This window comes from Narcine bancroftii, chromosome 1 (genome assembly GCF_036971445.1).
Source record: "Narcine bancroftii isolate sNarBan1 chromosome 1, sNarBan1.hap1, whole genome shotgun sequence".
In the NCBI taxonomy this organism is placed as follows: domain Eukaryota; kingdom Metazoa; phylum Chordata; class Chondrichthyes; order Torpediniformes; family Narcinidae; genus Narcine; species Narcine bancroftii.
In genome coordinates this window covers 332,860,802-332,875,965 of record NC_091469.1, presented here as the reverse complement: position 1 = coordinate 332,875,965, position 15,164 = coordinate 332,860,802, and the positions used below count along the sequence as shown (strand labels likewise).

Sequence of the window (15,164 nt, the reverse complement as noted above, 5' to 3'; positions counted from 1 at the left end):
AGCATCTCTGGTCCTCATTGCAAAACATACAAACACAACCAAACACATGTGTGCAAGCAAGCTTCTCTATTTATCTCCTTCATGCTTGCTGGTTTTTCTATTGATGACCACTGTTTCCCAACTCTAACCAGACTGTAAAATTTTTGTTAATCTTCACTAGTACTTCTTTCCATCCGCGTCGTTTGGTGTTGACAACAGTGTTTAGTCACCATGCAGCCACATCAAAAGAAGAAAAGGGTTTTAACTTCAGAACATTGGAGTAACTTCATAGAATGTAGCCTTGGTGTGACTGGCTCTTCAATTTGGCAGAGCTGCTAGAAGAGTGCATTTGTCTTGTCTGTTCCCTTGTTCTTCACCTAACCCCCACCACTAACCAAACCTGTTTTCCTGTTGTTTTTCCATGAATATAGATCCTAGTTTTCGTTCTTACCACCCAGGTGGGTATGGACAGGACACCATGGGGATTGACCCAATGATGGAACATGATATGGGTGGTCACCACCCTGGTGCTGAGTATCCGGTGGATGGGCTCCCAGACCTTGGACATGCCCAGGATTTGATGGACGGGCTGCCCCCGGGTGACAGCAATCAGCTGGCCTGGTTTGATACAGACTTGTAAATATAACCTGCATCATTTATGGTATGGCAATCATTTAAAGGTGTGGAACAATCAACCATGCCTTTATTATTTGGGTTTGCAACTTTTAACTCCACTGAAATCTTTTGTTGACTTTTTCTACTGTAGTTACATACTTTTCTTTCTGCAGTTGTACTGTCTAAATGAACTTTCATTGTGATTGGCCTGTAGAATTGCTGGGAGGGCTCGAGGGGTGGGCTGGTATCTCAGAAAGTGCCTGACACTAACCAAAAGCTCAGTTTCCTATGGGAACAGTCAAAGTAAACTTTTTGTTCTGGTCCTTTTGGCTGAGGAGTATCAAAGCGAATGGATTTGGAAATGGCTGCCTACTTTAAAGAATGCTCAAGAGATGGAACATTAAAAACTAGCCTTGCCTGTTAATTTTTTTATTATTTTTTTAACTCTGTAATTGTACTGACGTAGCTTGCTTTGAAGTAGCGTAGACAAGTAAATGATATTTTTTAACATAGTCTTGTAGTCTTAAGTTATAGTGGCAATGCAATAGCCGTTCTTGATTTTTAAAAACTGAAGTAATTGTGTAGAACACTAATTCAATCATAATAAATTTACTTGTAGTCTGAAGTGTAACACTGTGTAGCTTTTTGTATAAAAATGTGAAATTAGATAAAAGTCCACTTTTAATAGGCTGAAATGCAAGCAGGTGAGATGATGTGTTTGATCAATATTGCTTCATGCTGGGGATTTTCAGGAGGGTTTAAGTAGAAGTGTCATTTCACAATGGTTCTGATAGTTTAATGAGAGGACGCTCCTCCACCTACCCCTTCTGAGTTATTGTATCCTGCAACACAGATGCTTCATGGAAATAATACGATTGTAGAAACAGAATTAAACTGGACTGACCTTCATTTTTGTGTGAGTGGCTTAATTACTAGAGCACCAATATTACGTTTATATGCAGTTTAAGGAATTTTGTCTCTTACATAATTTTATGTATGATGAAATAAAAATGGTTGAAATTTGCCATCTTTAGGGTGTTTATTTTTATACAAAATATTCTCCCAATATAAAGACATTGACATCAGGGGCTTTGGAATGTATTCTTAAATAAATTCAGTAAAACCTCTCTTTACTGTGATCCAGTTGCAAACAGCAGTCTTAGCCAGAAATATCAACCATCCCATTGCTTCAATAGATGCTGCTGAGCTCTTCCAGCAGTTGCTGGTAGCAGTGTTTTTTGCAAAGGGAGCCATGTTTTTGGCGGTGGCAGCAGGCAACCACAAATAAATGCTTGGCATTGCACTCACTTCAGCCTAAAACTCCAGGAGAGATGATGGCAGAATGTTGGTTCCCAGCAGTGAAGAAAACAAAGCTGGCAAATGGGCGAAAATTGGTGATTTAAAAAAAAAAGACATACAGCACAGTAAATAGGCCCTTCCTCCACACAAGCCCGTGCCACCCATATACCCCAATTAACCTGCAACCCCAGAACATTTTGAAGGGTGGGATGAGACCAGAGCACCCAGAGAAAACCTATGCAGACACGGGGAGAATTTGCAAACTCCTTGCAGACAGCGTGGGATTCGAAGCTGGGCTGGTGGTGCACTTAGCGTTGTACTAATCCTTGATGAACAATCTCACATGTTGGACATGAGGGCGGCAATGAGGTAAGAATGTCAAATCACCCGAAGCATTGAATGAAATAATCTGAAAGAGAATGATCTTTGACCCACATGCCACCCTATATATGGCCTCTTCTGCCTCCATTGTAAACAATTACCCCCTGAGGTTCCTGTTAAATCTCTTCTTCCTCACCTTAAACTTGAGTCCTCTGGTTGTTGATTCTGGACACCTCGATGAGATCACCCCTCATCCTGTGCTCTAAGAAATAAAGACCAAGCATGCTCAACTTCTCCCTACAGCTCAGGCACCCGAGTGCTGGCAAAAACTAGAGAAATGCTCACAGTTGGCCACGTTGATTCCAGAGGGTTCTCATTTTTCTCTGGTTATCATTTTTTATGTATATAAAATCTCTTGGTATTATCCTTAATGTTACCTACTACAGTTATCTCTAGCCCCCTTTTTTTGTGCTCCTGTTGTCCACTTTCCAACAGGATGATCATGTTCCTCAGTTCCACATGTGTCACCTCTGACCATTGCTGTGATGTCGTCCTTAACCAATCATACAACACTCCCTCCTCTTTTACTCCACCATGATCCCTCCTGAAGCTTCTGTACCCTGAAATGTTGAGCTGCCAATCCTGACTTTTTCTTAACCAGCTTTTGGTAATGGCCAATCATGTGTTCAATCTGCCCCAAGTTCATCTGCCTGACAAGCTGCCTCTAGTATTAAAATAGACACAATTCACACAGTCCTTCCTCACTCCCTTCCCTTCTGCCTACTAAGCCTTCTTTCATCACCCTCTGCACGAACTTCTAAACTTCTACATGATCCCATCCCCTGTTGATCGAAACCCACCCTGTGCAGTATTTATGAACCTGCCTGTCAGGATGTTGGTTCCACTCTAGTTCAAGGGTAACCTATCCCTCTTGAACAGCTCTCCCCCAGAAGAGTTCCTTATGATCCAAAACCTAAAATCTACCCCTGGCACCAGTTCTTTGCAGCCATAAATTCATCTGGCCTATCCTTGTTTTTGAGCTCACCTGAAGTAATTCAGAGATCACTACCCTTGAGGTCCTGCTTCTCAACTTGATGTGCAGGACCTCATCCCTTACTCCATGTGTGTACTTGTCTCAATAGCTGCTTTCAGGTGGCCAAAATACCTGACTATAAAGCCACCTATTCTACCCCAATGTGGTTGTGGGGTGGCCACCTGAAAGTGGAGAACTAGGCCAGGAGGAGCACTTACCTACACCCTCCTCCTGTCGGTATATTCTCTGGCTCCGAGAATCCCCTGTTGCACCTGAAAGCAGCAGTGGGACTACGGCCACAGGAGCCGGCATTCGCTCGTCTTCTCCACGCCATCTGAATGTCCCAGCTGCACTCCCTCAGCTGTGTTTGCCGGCGCATTATCTGCATCCAAGCACCTGAAAGCAGCTAATGTGAATAATGGCCTCTGGTTGTTCACCCTCCTACCTTGAGAATGTCCTCCAACTGCTCTGTGACATCCTCGACCTATGATCCTAGAGTCTCTTCCATCGCTGCATAATCTGTACATCCTCACCATCAACTCTTATCATTGCCTTATCAACAAATTAGGCTGAAGTGTCAGTTTCTATGCTGCATCGAGAGTGTTCTACTTGGATGCATCATTGGTGATGCTTATTGTATGGTAGCTGCAAAACATCAGACAGGAAATCACTACAGAGCATCTTTAAAATGGCTGAGAAGATCACTGGGGGCTTCTCTTTCCTCTATTGATGGCATTTACCGAGAGAGTTTAAATTGGGCTCAAAGAATTATCAAGATCCCTGCCATCCATCATATAGAATTTGACTCATTACCATTAAGAAGGAGGTGCAGGAACATTAAAATTAGGCTGGGAAATAGCTACTTCCCACCGTCTGTGAGATTGATGAACAGTATCCTGCATTGTTGGGTTTCTTGCATATAAAAATGAGTAAATGATTTAAAAATATTTATACATGTGATACTAAATGTTTATCACAATAGTACCTTTTCAGCTATCTCTGGCAGCCTGTTTCAAACACCTTTTTAAAAAAAAGTCGCCCCTCATCTGAAACCTCTAGTTGTCAATTCCTCTACTTTGCGCAAAAGACTGTGTTCAGCTAATCTATTTCTCATGATTTTTCATGCAGTCAATGGGAAAGCAGGAATCAGACTTCCAATCTAGTTGACCAAAAACAATATTCAAGAAGTGCAGAAGAAAGGGCCCTGAATCACATAAATAATTTCCCCACTCCACAGCTGAGAAAAACTGGGAAAGCGATCACAATCAACATGTTTGTTCCCTGCCCAAATTATTAATGAGCATTATTCCATGAAACTATTCCCCAAGTTTAAAAAAAATCACGTGAGTCTAAGTCTCTCATGCAGGAGGTCTGCATTAGAAAGAAGCATGTGATAAAATTGCCGAGAAATATAGCTGCACAGTATTACAGGCAGTACCTGGGTTAAAAACATCTGATTTACAAACAACCCGTAGTTATGAGCAGACAAGACCAGAAGTGGGATGGTGTCTGATTCCGGTTTGAGCATGAATGAGTCATAATTCTAATAATGTCCAAAAATTGTTAAATTTTATTAGTATTGTGTCACCAACAGTCCCACACTGGTCCTGCTGTCCCACATTTACCCCCCCCCCACCAAAAAACAGCTTGCTACCAGCCCCCACACCCATCCCACTGCCCCGCTCCCTCCTGACAGCCTGCCACCAGCCCCCACACTGATCTCAGAGAGGAGAAGAATAAGCAGTGGTGTGCGCCCTCATGATAACGCTGACAGGTGATGCTGTCAGGCTACGCCGCATGTGGCCTGGGCAAAGCAACGGGCAGGCGAGGTGCCACCAAGGAGGGTGGGGGGAACGAAGGAGCCAGCATGTATTGGAAGGAACAAAGATAGGAGGGCTGAGGGGCACCTGTACTGTAGTCATTTCCATCATCTTGCTGTAAGTTAACTTATGTAGTTACTTTTTATTATGTACAATACTGTTTTAATCTTATTATGTACTGCATTATTATGTTTAATATGTTTTAGTGTATTGACATTAAATAAGGACTGTATGTAGCTGTTCCAACTTGATTTCTAATTAAAGACACCTCGGTAACGGAACTCGTTTTTAACCCAGGGACTGCTTGTACATGTTACCACAGAAGACATGCTGAATGGACACATTTCAGTTTCAGTTGCATTATAATTCAATGTCATGTCAAACAACGCTCTTGGGAAGAGCAATATCAATTTAATTATCTTCTGTGCAGTTCCTTTCCTCCCAACTACACTTAAATTTGCTTGAAAAACATGCCCTTGTTTCAGGTTTTCTCTGTCCATGAAAATGCCCCCTCCTCCATGAAGGCAAATCTTTATCCCGAGTGACTATGCCAAGGTGCAGAGATTGGTATCGTATTACCAGTCCTGTAACGAGTGGTGATGTTGTAGTAACGTAGTTAACTCAATCCTGTAACAAATGGTGGTACTAGAGCAACTCAATCGCGTAACAAGTGGTTATGCTGGAGTAACTCAGTCCTGTAAATTGGTGATGCTGGAGTAACTCAGTCCTGTAATGACTGGTGATGCTGGAGTAACTCCGTCCTGTAATGAGTGGTGATGCTGAAGTTACTGTCAATCCTGTAATGTGGTGATGCTGGAGTTACTGTAAGTCCTGTAATGAGTGGTGGTATTGGAGTAACTCAGTCCTGTAATGACTGGTGATGCTGGAGTAATGTAATCCTGTAATGACTGGTGATGCTGGAGTAACTTAAGTCCTGTAACGTGGTGATGTTGGAGTTACTGTTAGTCCTGTAATGAGTAGTGATGTTGGAGTAACTCAATCCGTAATGAGTGGTAACTTTAGAGTAACAGTTCACTGTCCAATGAGTCTCAGGATTTCTGAGGCCGATGATTCCAAGGCTGTATCAGTATGAGGACTAGAGAAAAACAAAGAAAATGCTGTCAAAAACATGAGCTGAAATAAGATCACCTCAGGACTGCAGAATGTAAATAGGAGATGTGATGACTTGCGTTTGTGGGCAGCTGGCTGCCACATCTTGGCTTAAAAGCATCAGACAGGAAGGGAGCAGTTTGATTTTATTGGCTCTGGAGCCCAAAATTCGCGGCCAGAGGCCAAAACATTCAGACCCAGACTTTGGAAGTGAAACTGGGCAGCACTTATACTTGCAGAGGAGGAGTGGGTGGGTGTGGGGGTGGGGGGGGGGGGTGAAGTTGCAAAGTTGCTGGGTCAATTGCTAGTTTGAAGTCTGGGCCTGACATCCTTCTGTAATGCGAGGGACAATGTTCTATTCATAACCAAACTGCATACTTCGTTCTGACAGCAGTTTTATGAATGGCTCGATTCTACTTCCTTTCATTGGGATTCACGGTGTTTATAGAACATGGAACATTCCAGCACAGTAAAGGCCCTTCAGCTCACGACATTGTGCTGACTTATGTAAACCTACCCTACAACAATCTAACCCTTCCCTATATCACATCCACAACCCTCTATTTTTATTACATCTGTGCCAACTCTGATTTAACACAGCTTTAAAACAAATAAAGAATACACTCACTAGTTTCTTCAAGCACACCAATCCTGATCTCATCTGGTATCATTGGATCAACTCTGGTCTCCATGTTCAAGATGTAACCCTGGATGAATTGGGTGAAGAGTGAGTCTGCCATTTTTCCACAGGAAGGCCTAGGCCTATTGTGCCAACAGCTATGAGGCAAGAGGTATTTGAGACTCTTCACAATCTATCGCATTCTGGTAAAGAGCATCGATCAAAATAGTTACAGAGCGCTTTACCTGGCCTTACGTTAAACGGGATGTTGGATTGTGGGCAAGGACCTGCTTGGCGTGTCAATGCTCTAAAGTCTCCAGACACATGAAATCCAAGCTGGGAATTTTTTTGTTCTGGATTCCCGTTTCTAGCACGTACACCTAGACTTGGTAGACTCACTTCTGCCATTTTGGGGATATAATGAACTGCTCACGTGTGAAGACTAGACACCAGGTGGCAGGAGACCATTCTTATCACTGACCTCTCTGTGGAGATGTTTGCTGGGGAATTCCGTGTTCATTGTTACAACAGATTGAGGGCCTCAGTTTGTGGAGGTATTGTTCCGCGCGCTCACCAATCTTTTGGCTACCTTATATTTGCACTACCCATATTTGCACTACCATATTTGCCAACGGCCTCGTGGAGCATTTCCATCAACAATTGAAGGCTGCATTAACAGCAGGTGGTGATGCATTGATGTGGAGCAAATGTTTGCCCATAGTTCTCGGAGTGCATACTGCTGTTAAGACAGATCTTGGATGTTCAGCAGTAGAGCTAGTATATGGCATTACGTTAACCTTGCCAGGAGAGTTTGTGATTCCGAGTCCAAGCACAAGACTCTTTGATCCGGCTCGTTATATTTGATCGTCTGCAAAAACATGAGATTACTCTGACCTACTTCTACATGACAAGCGTCACCTGCAGTGTACGTGCTGAATGATTTACCACGATGTGCTCGTGTTCTTTTGGCATGGTGCTGTTCGTAAACCACTTCAGCCTGGTTACGATGATCCTTTTCAGGTCTTTTGACACCACCTGAAAACTTTTGTGGTCGACAGATTGAAGCCGGCCTGTATCGACAGTCCATGTTCTGCGGCAGAGCCAAAGTCAGAGCACCAGTCAGATCCTTGCCATTTGGTCTGTGAATTGCCCATTTTGCACTATTGTATGAGGACGGTCTGAATTATCAGCCCTCCAGACCATTACATAGTGGGACAGTTCCAAACTGTCATCTCCTTGAATGGCTCTGAGGCTGTTGGGGGAGGAGGAGAGATGGCGGTAGTGATCATGAACTTACCTTGGTCAGAAGGAGGAGAGTGTTAGGATTGCCCGTGTGGCAGTGAGGCAATGAGAAAGTCAGAGGAGTTTAGTTGGGTGGTGTTTGGGGAGTTGAAGAATGCAAAGTTGTATCTAGTGAATAATAAAAGGAAGTTGATTTCATGGTATGCTGAAAGAAACGAGTGAGTGTATTCATTTGTTTGTAAACTGGTGAATCAGTGTCGTTACATATCCATGTGCCTATCTAAAGGCCCTTTTATAGTAAAATTTAGCGAATTATAAAGACTGGTTTCCTCTTCCTTTAAGACACTCCACTTAGCTGCATAAAGGGTCCAAAGGTGGATTGGCTGGTCCAACGAACTCCAGGTGGAAGTGTCATAGCTCCATCTCCTGCGTAAAAGGATTGCCGCTGAAAGCAGCTGCAAAGGGGGAGGGCTGATGATGTCGCGATATGTCATCAGCCCGTGACCCAAATGTGAATTTTAGTAAAAACAAGGCTGGAGAAACTCAGCAGGTCAAATGGAGAAAAACACACAATGCTGAACCCATCTGTGAACTCGGTGCTTTCACTTTCTGGTGCGAATGTTCCACGTTATGGTGGCGGGCAGCGCTACTCCACTAGATGCCCCGCTCCCTTCTCCTTTGGAAACCAGCTCGGGAATCTCCCTGCACAAAATGACTGCATGATCCACCTTTTCCACCCTCTGCATAAAAGGTAAATTCACCTTTTTTTAAAACTTAACCAGGCGATAACGTAGCTTTTATGCATTAAAAACCCCTTAAGAGTATTTTAAATGTCTCTGTTGAACCAGTCTCCACCTTCACCCCCAGCAATGCATTCCAGGCACCCAACACTCACTGTGTGAATAAACCTAACTCTAACGTCTCCCTTAAACTTTTCTCCCCTTACCGAAAACAGATGTCCTCTGGTATTTGCTATTATCGCCCAGGAAAAAGGTGCTGGTTGTCCATCCAAAGAGAAAAGTCCTAGTTCTGTCAATGTTCATTTCTTTCAGAAACGTGGATCTGGAAAGCACTTTATCTACTGCTGACAAGCTCAAGTACTGTTGATGGGTGGCAGATTGTGGGCTTGAGAAATTGGGCTAGCGAGAGAGAGTGAGCTAGGCGTGGGGGGTGGGGAGAACGGGACAACACCAGGTTGGATCAGGAGACCTGAGAGGGCATCTTGCTTCCAGCCAGTCTATAAAGGGAGGTGGGGTTGCCCTCGTGAGTGAGCAGAAACAAGAGTGTGACTCGGACACAAAGGGAGAAAGAATATCAAGAGGACAATCACGACAGGAGTCACACAGCTTGCAAACAGGCCTTTTGTCCCAACTTGCCCAGGGAGACCAAAATGTCCCACGTGCCTGCATTGGCCCAGATCCTTCTAAACCCTTCCAGTCCATGATTCTGTCTTGACAGGTCCCTCCATGTTGAAGAAACAGGAATCTGCAGATGCTGAAATCAGGAGTTAAAATTAAGAAAACTGTTGAAGGAAGTGTCTGGAGGGAAAGCATTTGCTGATGTGTTAGGTCAAGATTCCAAGACTTTGTTCACATTTTGTGTTCACAGGTTGTTTCAAGTCAACATGGAATTCTCATCTTCAAATCTAACGAGGGGTGTTGTGTGTTAGAAGTGTTACATTTGTAAATGTGTTGCATTCAAGATGGAAATTGATGAATTTTGGATATGAAAGAAATGATGGGATCTGGGGATGGGGATGGTGCTTGATGGTCAGAGGAAGGTTCATTCCTGTTTCCTTTTGAATGTTCTCATCATGTAGATAAGATGTTTCCCTTGATGGGTGAATCGAGGACAAGGGGTCATAGTCTTAAAATTAGAAATTGTCCAATTAGAACAGAAAGGAGGTAAAACTTCTTTAGTCAGAGGGTCGTGGATCTGCGGAACTCACTGCCGCACAAAGCAGTGCAGGCCAGATCACTGGGAGTATTTAAACAGGAAATGGATAAATATCTCATTAATAAGGATATCAAGGGATATGGGGAAAATTGGAACTAGATGGGAGCATAATTCAGCTTAGCGTAGAGTCACGGAACAGACTCAATAGCCCTAATGGCCTAACTTGTGAATGTGAACATCATCAGCTCCTTTGTGCACACATGGAAAATCTTCTGGGAATGAGTGACTAATACGATGACTGGTGTGGGCCTCAACTCCAGAAGGCCTTGGCTGCAGGGTGAACTCTGCCACTTTGCCCAGTCTTCATCTGCCCCTGATAACAAGACATTTCCCAGCTATCGCTGCAAGGCTGAGCTTCCCAGGTAGGTCCCTCTGCAATTCTGCACTCTACGATCTGTGCCAGTGTGCCTCACTGTGTCATTGTATTGTGTGAAGCCCTCTCAGCTGGTGACATTGTAAGTAGCACAGTGGTTCAGTTCAATTGAACCCTGCTTCAATTTGGACCTTGGTTTGTCATCTCTACGAACTTTGAATGTGCTGGGTTTACTCCACCACCCACCCCCGCCCCCATTTCCAGCTGCTCTGGTTCTCCCTCTCACACTCCTATTGAGGGAAGGATGGCAGGTGAATGGTCTACTCTCAATCGTTCCAAGTATGCATCTGGGTGGAGGAATCTGGGGGAAGTGGATTTGAGAATGATGGAGAGGGCATTAAAAGGGATCAGTGCAAATGGATATTGATATCAATAAGATTGAAAGAGACCAGAGAAGATTTACAAGGATGTGCCAGGACTTGAGGAGCTGAGGTATAGGGAAAGAATAAACAGGTTAGAACTTTATTCCCTGGAGAGATTTGAATGAGATGTAGAAAATTATGATGTTTTTAGATAAATGCAAGCAGGTTTTTCCACTGAGGTTGGGTGAGAAAACAACTAGATAGAGGACATGGGATAAGGGTGAAAGGAGAGATGGTTGGGGGAACATTTGGAAGAACTTTTTGGGTGCGGGTCAATGGGACTCGGCAGAATAATTGCTGGCATGGACAAGATGGGCCAAAGGGCCTGTTTCTCTACTGTAGTGTTCCAGGGTTTATTGGATGCTTGATGGTCAGCACAGATTTAGTGGGGCAAAGGGCCTGATTCTGTCACATGGCTCTCTAGATTTGTGCTTTGCTTCCTGTTAAACATATAAACAATCCTTTTGCAAGGACATCCATATGGGTTGAAAGAATTTTCCTGCACTTCTGTGACTTCAAAAACCTACCATTCTGTTTGAAGTGATGGCGGTTGAGTTGAGAAGAAGCAGAGAGCAATTGGCTGGACATGAAAGCTATAGCTCCTGGGACCTTTCATCTTGTGGCCATGCTTGTAGTATGGCCACAATTAAAGCAAGACTCAGTGAAATGCTGCAGGCTGCTTCCAATATAGCCTCGTCCACAACCTAAACCCATCAAGTCGGCAGGCCTGAGTCGAAATTTAGCGAATCAAAAGGAGGTTTGATGTCTCGCAACTACTCACCTGGCTGTGCAGGCCAGTTTTTGAAGGACTTCAAGAAGGTCTGCTTCGCTCCTGAGCCTTTCTGCATGTCTCGGATTGGAGCTCACCTGGGAAAAGAAACAGAAGAACAATATTCACCGACATAAACGGGGGGAGCGGTGCACTGATGACCTCAGATCCTCTCGCCGATCTGAGAACTTGCTGCATTGCATCTCTTTGCTGGAATCTCAGCAATGGGAAGAGGGAGACGCCACTATTCACACCAAAACGAGAGTCACAAAGTTGCACAGCACAGAACCTGACCCTTTGGCCTATTGTGTTCCTGCTGACCACTGTACTGATCTAGATGAGCCCCATTTACCCGCACTAGGTCTGAGTTGCCTGTACCTTAACGATTGGAGTACCTGTACTTGTATAGATGCTAAGATCTGCAGAGCCATAGAAGGCTGCAACACAGAAACAGGCCATTTGCCCATCTAGTCTGGGCCAATCTATTATTCTGCCTGGTCCCACTGACCGGCACTGGTTCATAATCCCCCCATACCCCTCCTATCCAAATTTTTCATAAATATTAAAATGGAGCTCACATTCAGCACTTCAGCTGGCAGCTCATTCCATACTCACTGCTGCATGAAGAATTTTCCCCAAATGTTCCCTCTAAACTTTTCTCCTTTCACCCTTAACCCATGTCCTCTAGTTCTTATCTTAACCAACCTCACTGGTAAAAGCTTACTTGCATTTATTTGGCCTATAACTCTCATAATTTTGTTATCCTTTATCAAATCTCCCCTCATTCTCCAACGCTCCAGGGAATAAAGTCCTAACCTGTTTATCCTTCCCCTATAACTCAGTTCCTCAAGTCTAAATAACATAAATCTTCTCTGTACTCTTTCAATCTTATTGATATCTGTTCTATAGTTAGATGACCAAAACTGCACACAATACTCTAATTTTGGCCTCATCAATGTCATATAATATTTTTACCACAACACCCCAATACACCCATTTAACTCATCTTCACCATTCTCCTCAGCTCCCTGCCAAGCCCAATGATGGCCAGGGCTGGACAGAATTCCCTGATTATGTTATGTGCACTTGTCTTTTGCACAGAGGGTGCTTGTGGACGGTCATCTGACTAGTGGTGTACTGCAGAGATCAGTGCTGGGACCCATGATATTTATGAAATAAATTAACGACTTGGATCTGTGTGTGGACCCTGTGATATTTGTCTCTGAGGCCAACGTCAGAACATTTTTCAAGAGGGTGAACCCTCACAAGGCATCAGGGACTGATGGTGTACCAGGCAGGGCAGTGAAAATCTGTGTCAACTAACTAGCCAGAGTGTTCACGGATATTTTCAACCTCTTGTGCTGCAGTTGGAGGTTCCCACTTGCTTCAAAAGGGCATCAATCATCCCGTGCCCAAGAAGAACAGTGTGAGCTGCCTCAATGACTATCGTCCAGTAGCACTAACATCTACTGGGATGAAATCCTTTGAGAGGTTGGTCATGGCCAGAATTAACTCTTATCTGGTCTCACTGCAGTTTCTCTACCACCACAATTGCTCCACAAGAGATGCATTCTCACTGGCTCTCCACTCAGCCCTGGATCACCTAGACAACAGCAATACCTACATCAGGCTGCTTTTCATCAATTACAGCTCAGCTTTCAACACCATCATTCCCTTAGAACCAGTCAGCGAGTTTCAAAACCTGGGCCTCTGCAACTGGATCCTTAACTTGCTCATAGGAAGACCACTGGCAGTACAAATTGGAAACAATGTCTCCTCCTCATTAACAATCAACACAGACACACCTCAAAGATGCATGCTGAACCCCCTCCTCTACTCTGTACACCCACCCACTGTGCGGCTAGACACAATTTAAATGCCACCTGTAATTGACAGCAGAATCACAGATGGCAATGAGGAAGTGTACAGGAGGGAGATAGATCAGCTCGTTGAGTGGTGTCACAACAACAATCTTGCACTCAATGGTAGCAAAACTAAGGAACTGATTGAGGACTTCAGGAAGGGGAAACCAGGAGAACACAAACCAGCTCTCACCAGTGGAGAGGGTAAAGAACTTCAAATTCCTGGTAGTCAACATCTCTGAAGATCCATCCTTAGGCTTCCATGTCGATTCAATCACGAAGAAGGCTCACCAGCAGTTTTATCTCATAGGAGTTTCAGGAGCTTTGGTATGTCTGGTTACATCACTGTCAGGTGTGGAGCTGCCAATGCACAGGATAAAACAACAGAGTTGTGAACTCAGCCAACGCCAAGAGGTGGTGTCTTAAGAGAGCAGCCTCTGTCCTCAAGGACCCTCTTCTTGAACGCTACCACTGGGAAGGGGGTACAGGAGCCTGAAGTTACACAACCAACGCTACAAAAACAGCTTCTTCCCCTCTCATCAGATCTCTGAATGGATATTTAACCACGGATATGACCTCACTTATTCTATTTTTGCACGAATTATTTGTTTTTAAATGTTGTCTTTACAGCAATGTAATTTTGCACCTGTAATGCTCAATACTGCTGCCGCAAAACAACAAATTTCATGACAAATAAACCTGATTCTGATCCTGGAATGACTTGCAAGTTTTCAGTTTGTACTAACGTTTCTGGTGTGGCAGATATTCAGCAAGTTTGTTTAAGGTTATGGAAGGCTTTGGATCAGCTGGAGATTGGTAGACAGGAATAAATAGTTTGGCATGGACTGGATGGCTGAAGGGCCTGTTTCTATGTTACACTGTACCACGTTTCTATGCTTCTATTGAAGTATGGAAGACTCAGACAGGGTGCACAGATGGAAATGAGAGAGGTTTGCAATTCAGGACATAGATTTAGGTCATGGGAAGAAGTTGTCGCAGGAAGCTGATGAATAATTTCTTCGGACAGAGAGATGGAGACTGGAACTCACTGCCTGATAGGGTGTGTCATCCCTACAGACTGCTGGGGTTAGACTCAATGACAATGGTCCCATGGTCTCCCCTCTGTGGAGGTGGATCTCCCTCCTCCTACATAGAGGGATACAACATGGAAACAAACCCTTCAAGCTTATTTATCATCTAATTGTATAAGTACAACAGTTGTATAACTATGAAACAGCAGTTCATCGGTCCTCAGTGCAAAATATATGAAAGCACAACCAGACAGAACACACATACAGACAAGCATTACGTAGACAGGACAAATATACATGTATAAAAATTGTTTAATAAATAGTAGAGTCTCAGAGGGTTAGTGTGAACAGTTCCAGTGAGAATTCTCACTGCCCATGGGAAGAAGCTGTTTCTCAGCCTGGTGGTTCCGGCTCTGATACTCCTGTATCTCTTCCCTGGCAGGAGTAGCTGAAAGATGCTGTGTGCAAGATGGTAGAGGACCTCAACGATTCTGCGTGCCCTCTTTTGACAAGGTTCCCGGTAGATCATGTCGAGTGGGGGGGGGGGGGGAGAAGGATGAGGGAGCTGCCATTCTTATGATACTGTGGATTCACCTCCAATCCATTTCTCTGTAGCAACCATTACCACACTGTGATGGAGCTCTCAATAGACCTCCTGTAGAAGGTTGATGTAATGGCGGCCAGTAACTTTGCCCGCTTCAGTCTTCTCAGGAAGTGCAGTCACTGTTGCGCCTTCCTGACAAGTCAGGAGATGTTGTATGTCCAGGATAGGT

The 15,164-nt window shown here is 44.1% G+C and overlaps 2 protein-coding genes across 6 annotated transcripts in view; one reads left to right on the top strand and one right to left on the bottom strand.

The window, feature by feature from the left end:
* ctnnb1 (catenin (cadherin-associated protein), beta 1) overlaps positions 1–1,503 on the top strand; it is a 43,208-nt gene extending 41,705 nt beyond the window's left edge. For all 4 annotated transcript variants that reach the window (XM_069908907.1, XM_069908892.1, XM_069908896.1 and 1 more), the window contains one exon: positions 411–1,503. In XM_069908907.1, coding sequence (XP_069765008.1) covers positions 411–619 — 209 coding nt within the window. In that variant the 3' untranslated portion in view covers positions 620–1,503. The remainder of the gene's footprint in view (positions 1–410) is intronic.
* A 3,907-nt stretch (positions 1,504–5,410) lies between these two features.
* The window catches only part of ulk4 (unc-51 like kinase 4), a 655,266-nt gene continuing 645,512 nt past the window's right edge, over positions 5,411–15,164 (bottom strand). The window contains exons 37-38 of one of the 2 annotated variants that reach the window (XM_069908832.1): positions 11,511–11,596; positions 5,411–6,163 (exon numbers count right to left, since the gene is read on the bottom strand). In XM_069908832.1, coding sequence (XP_069764933.1) covers positions 6,100–6,163; positions 11,511–11,596 — 150 coding nt within the window. In that variant the 3' untranslated portion in view covers positions 5,411–6,099. Of the gene's footprint in view, positions 6,164–11,510; positions 11,597–13,553; positions 13,721–15,164 lie in introns of those variants that run through there. The other variant, XR_011348088.1, reaches the window with a different exon arrangement.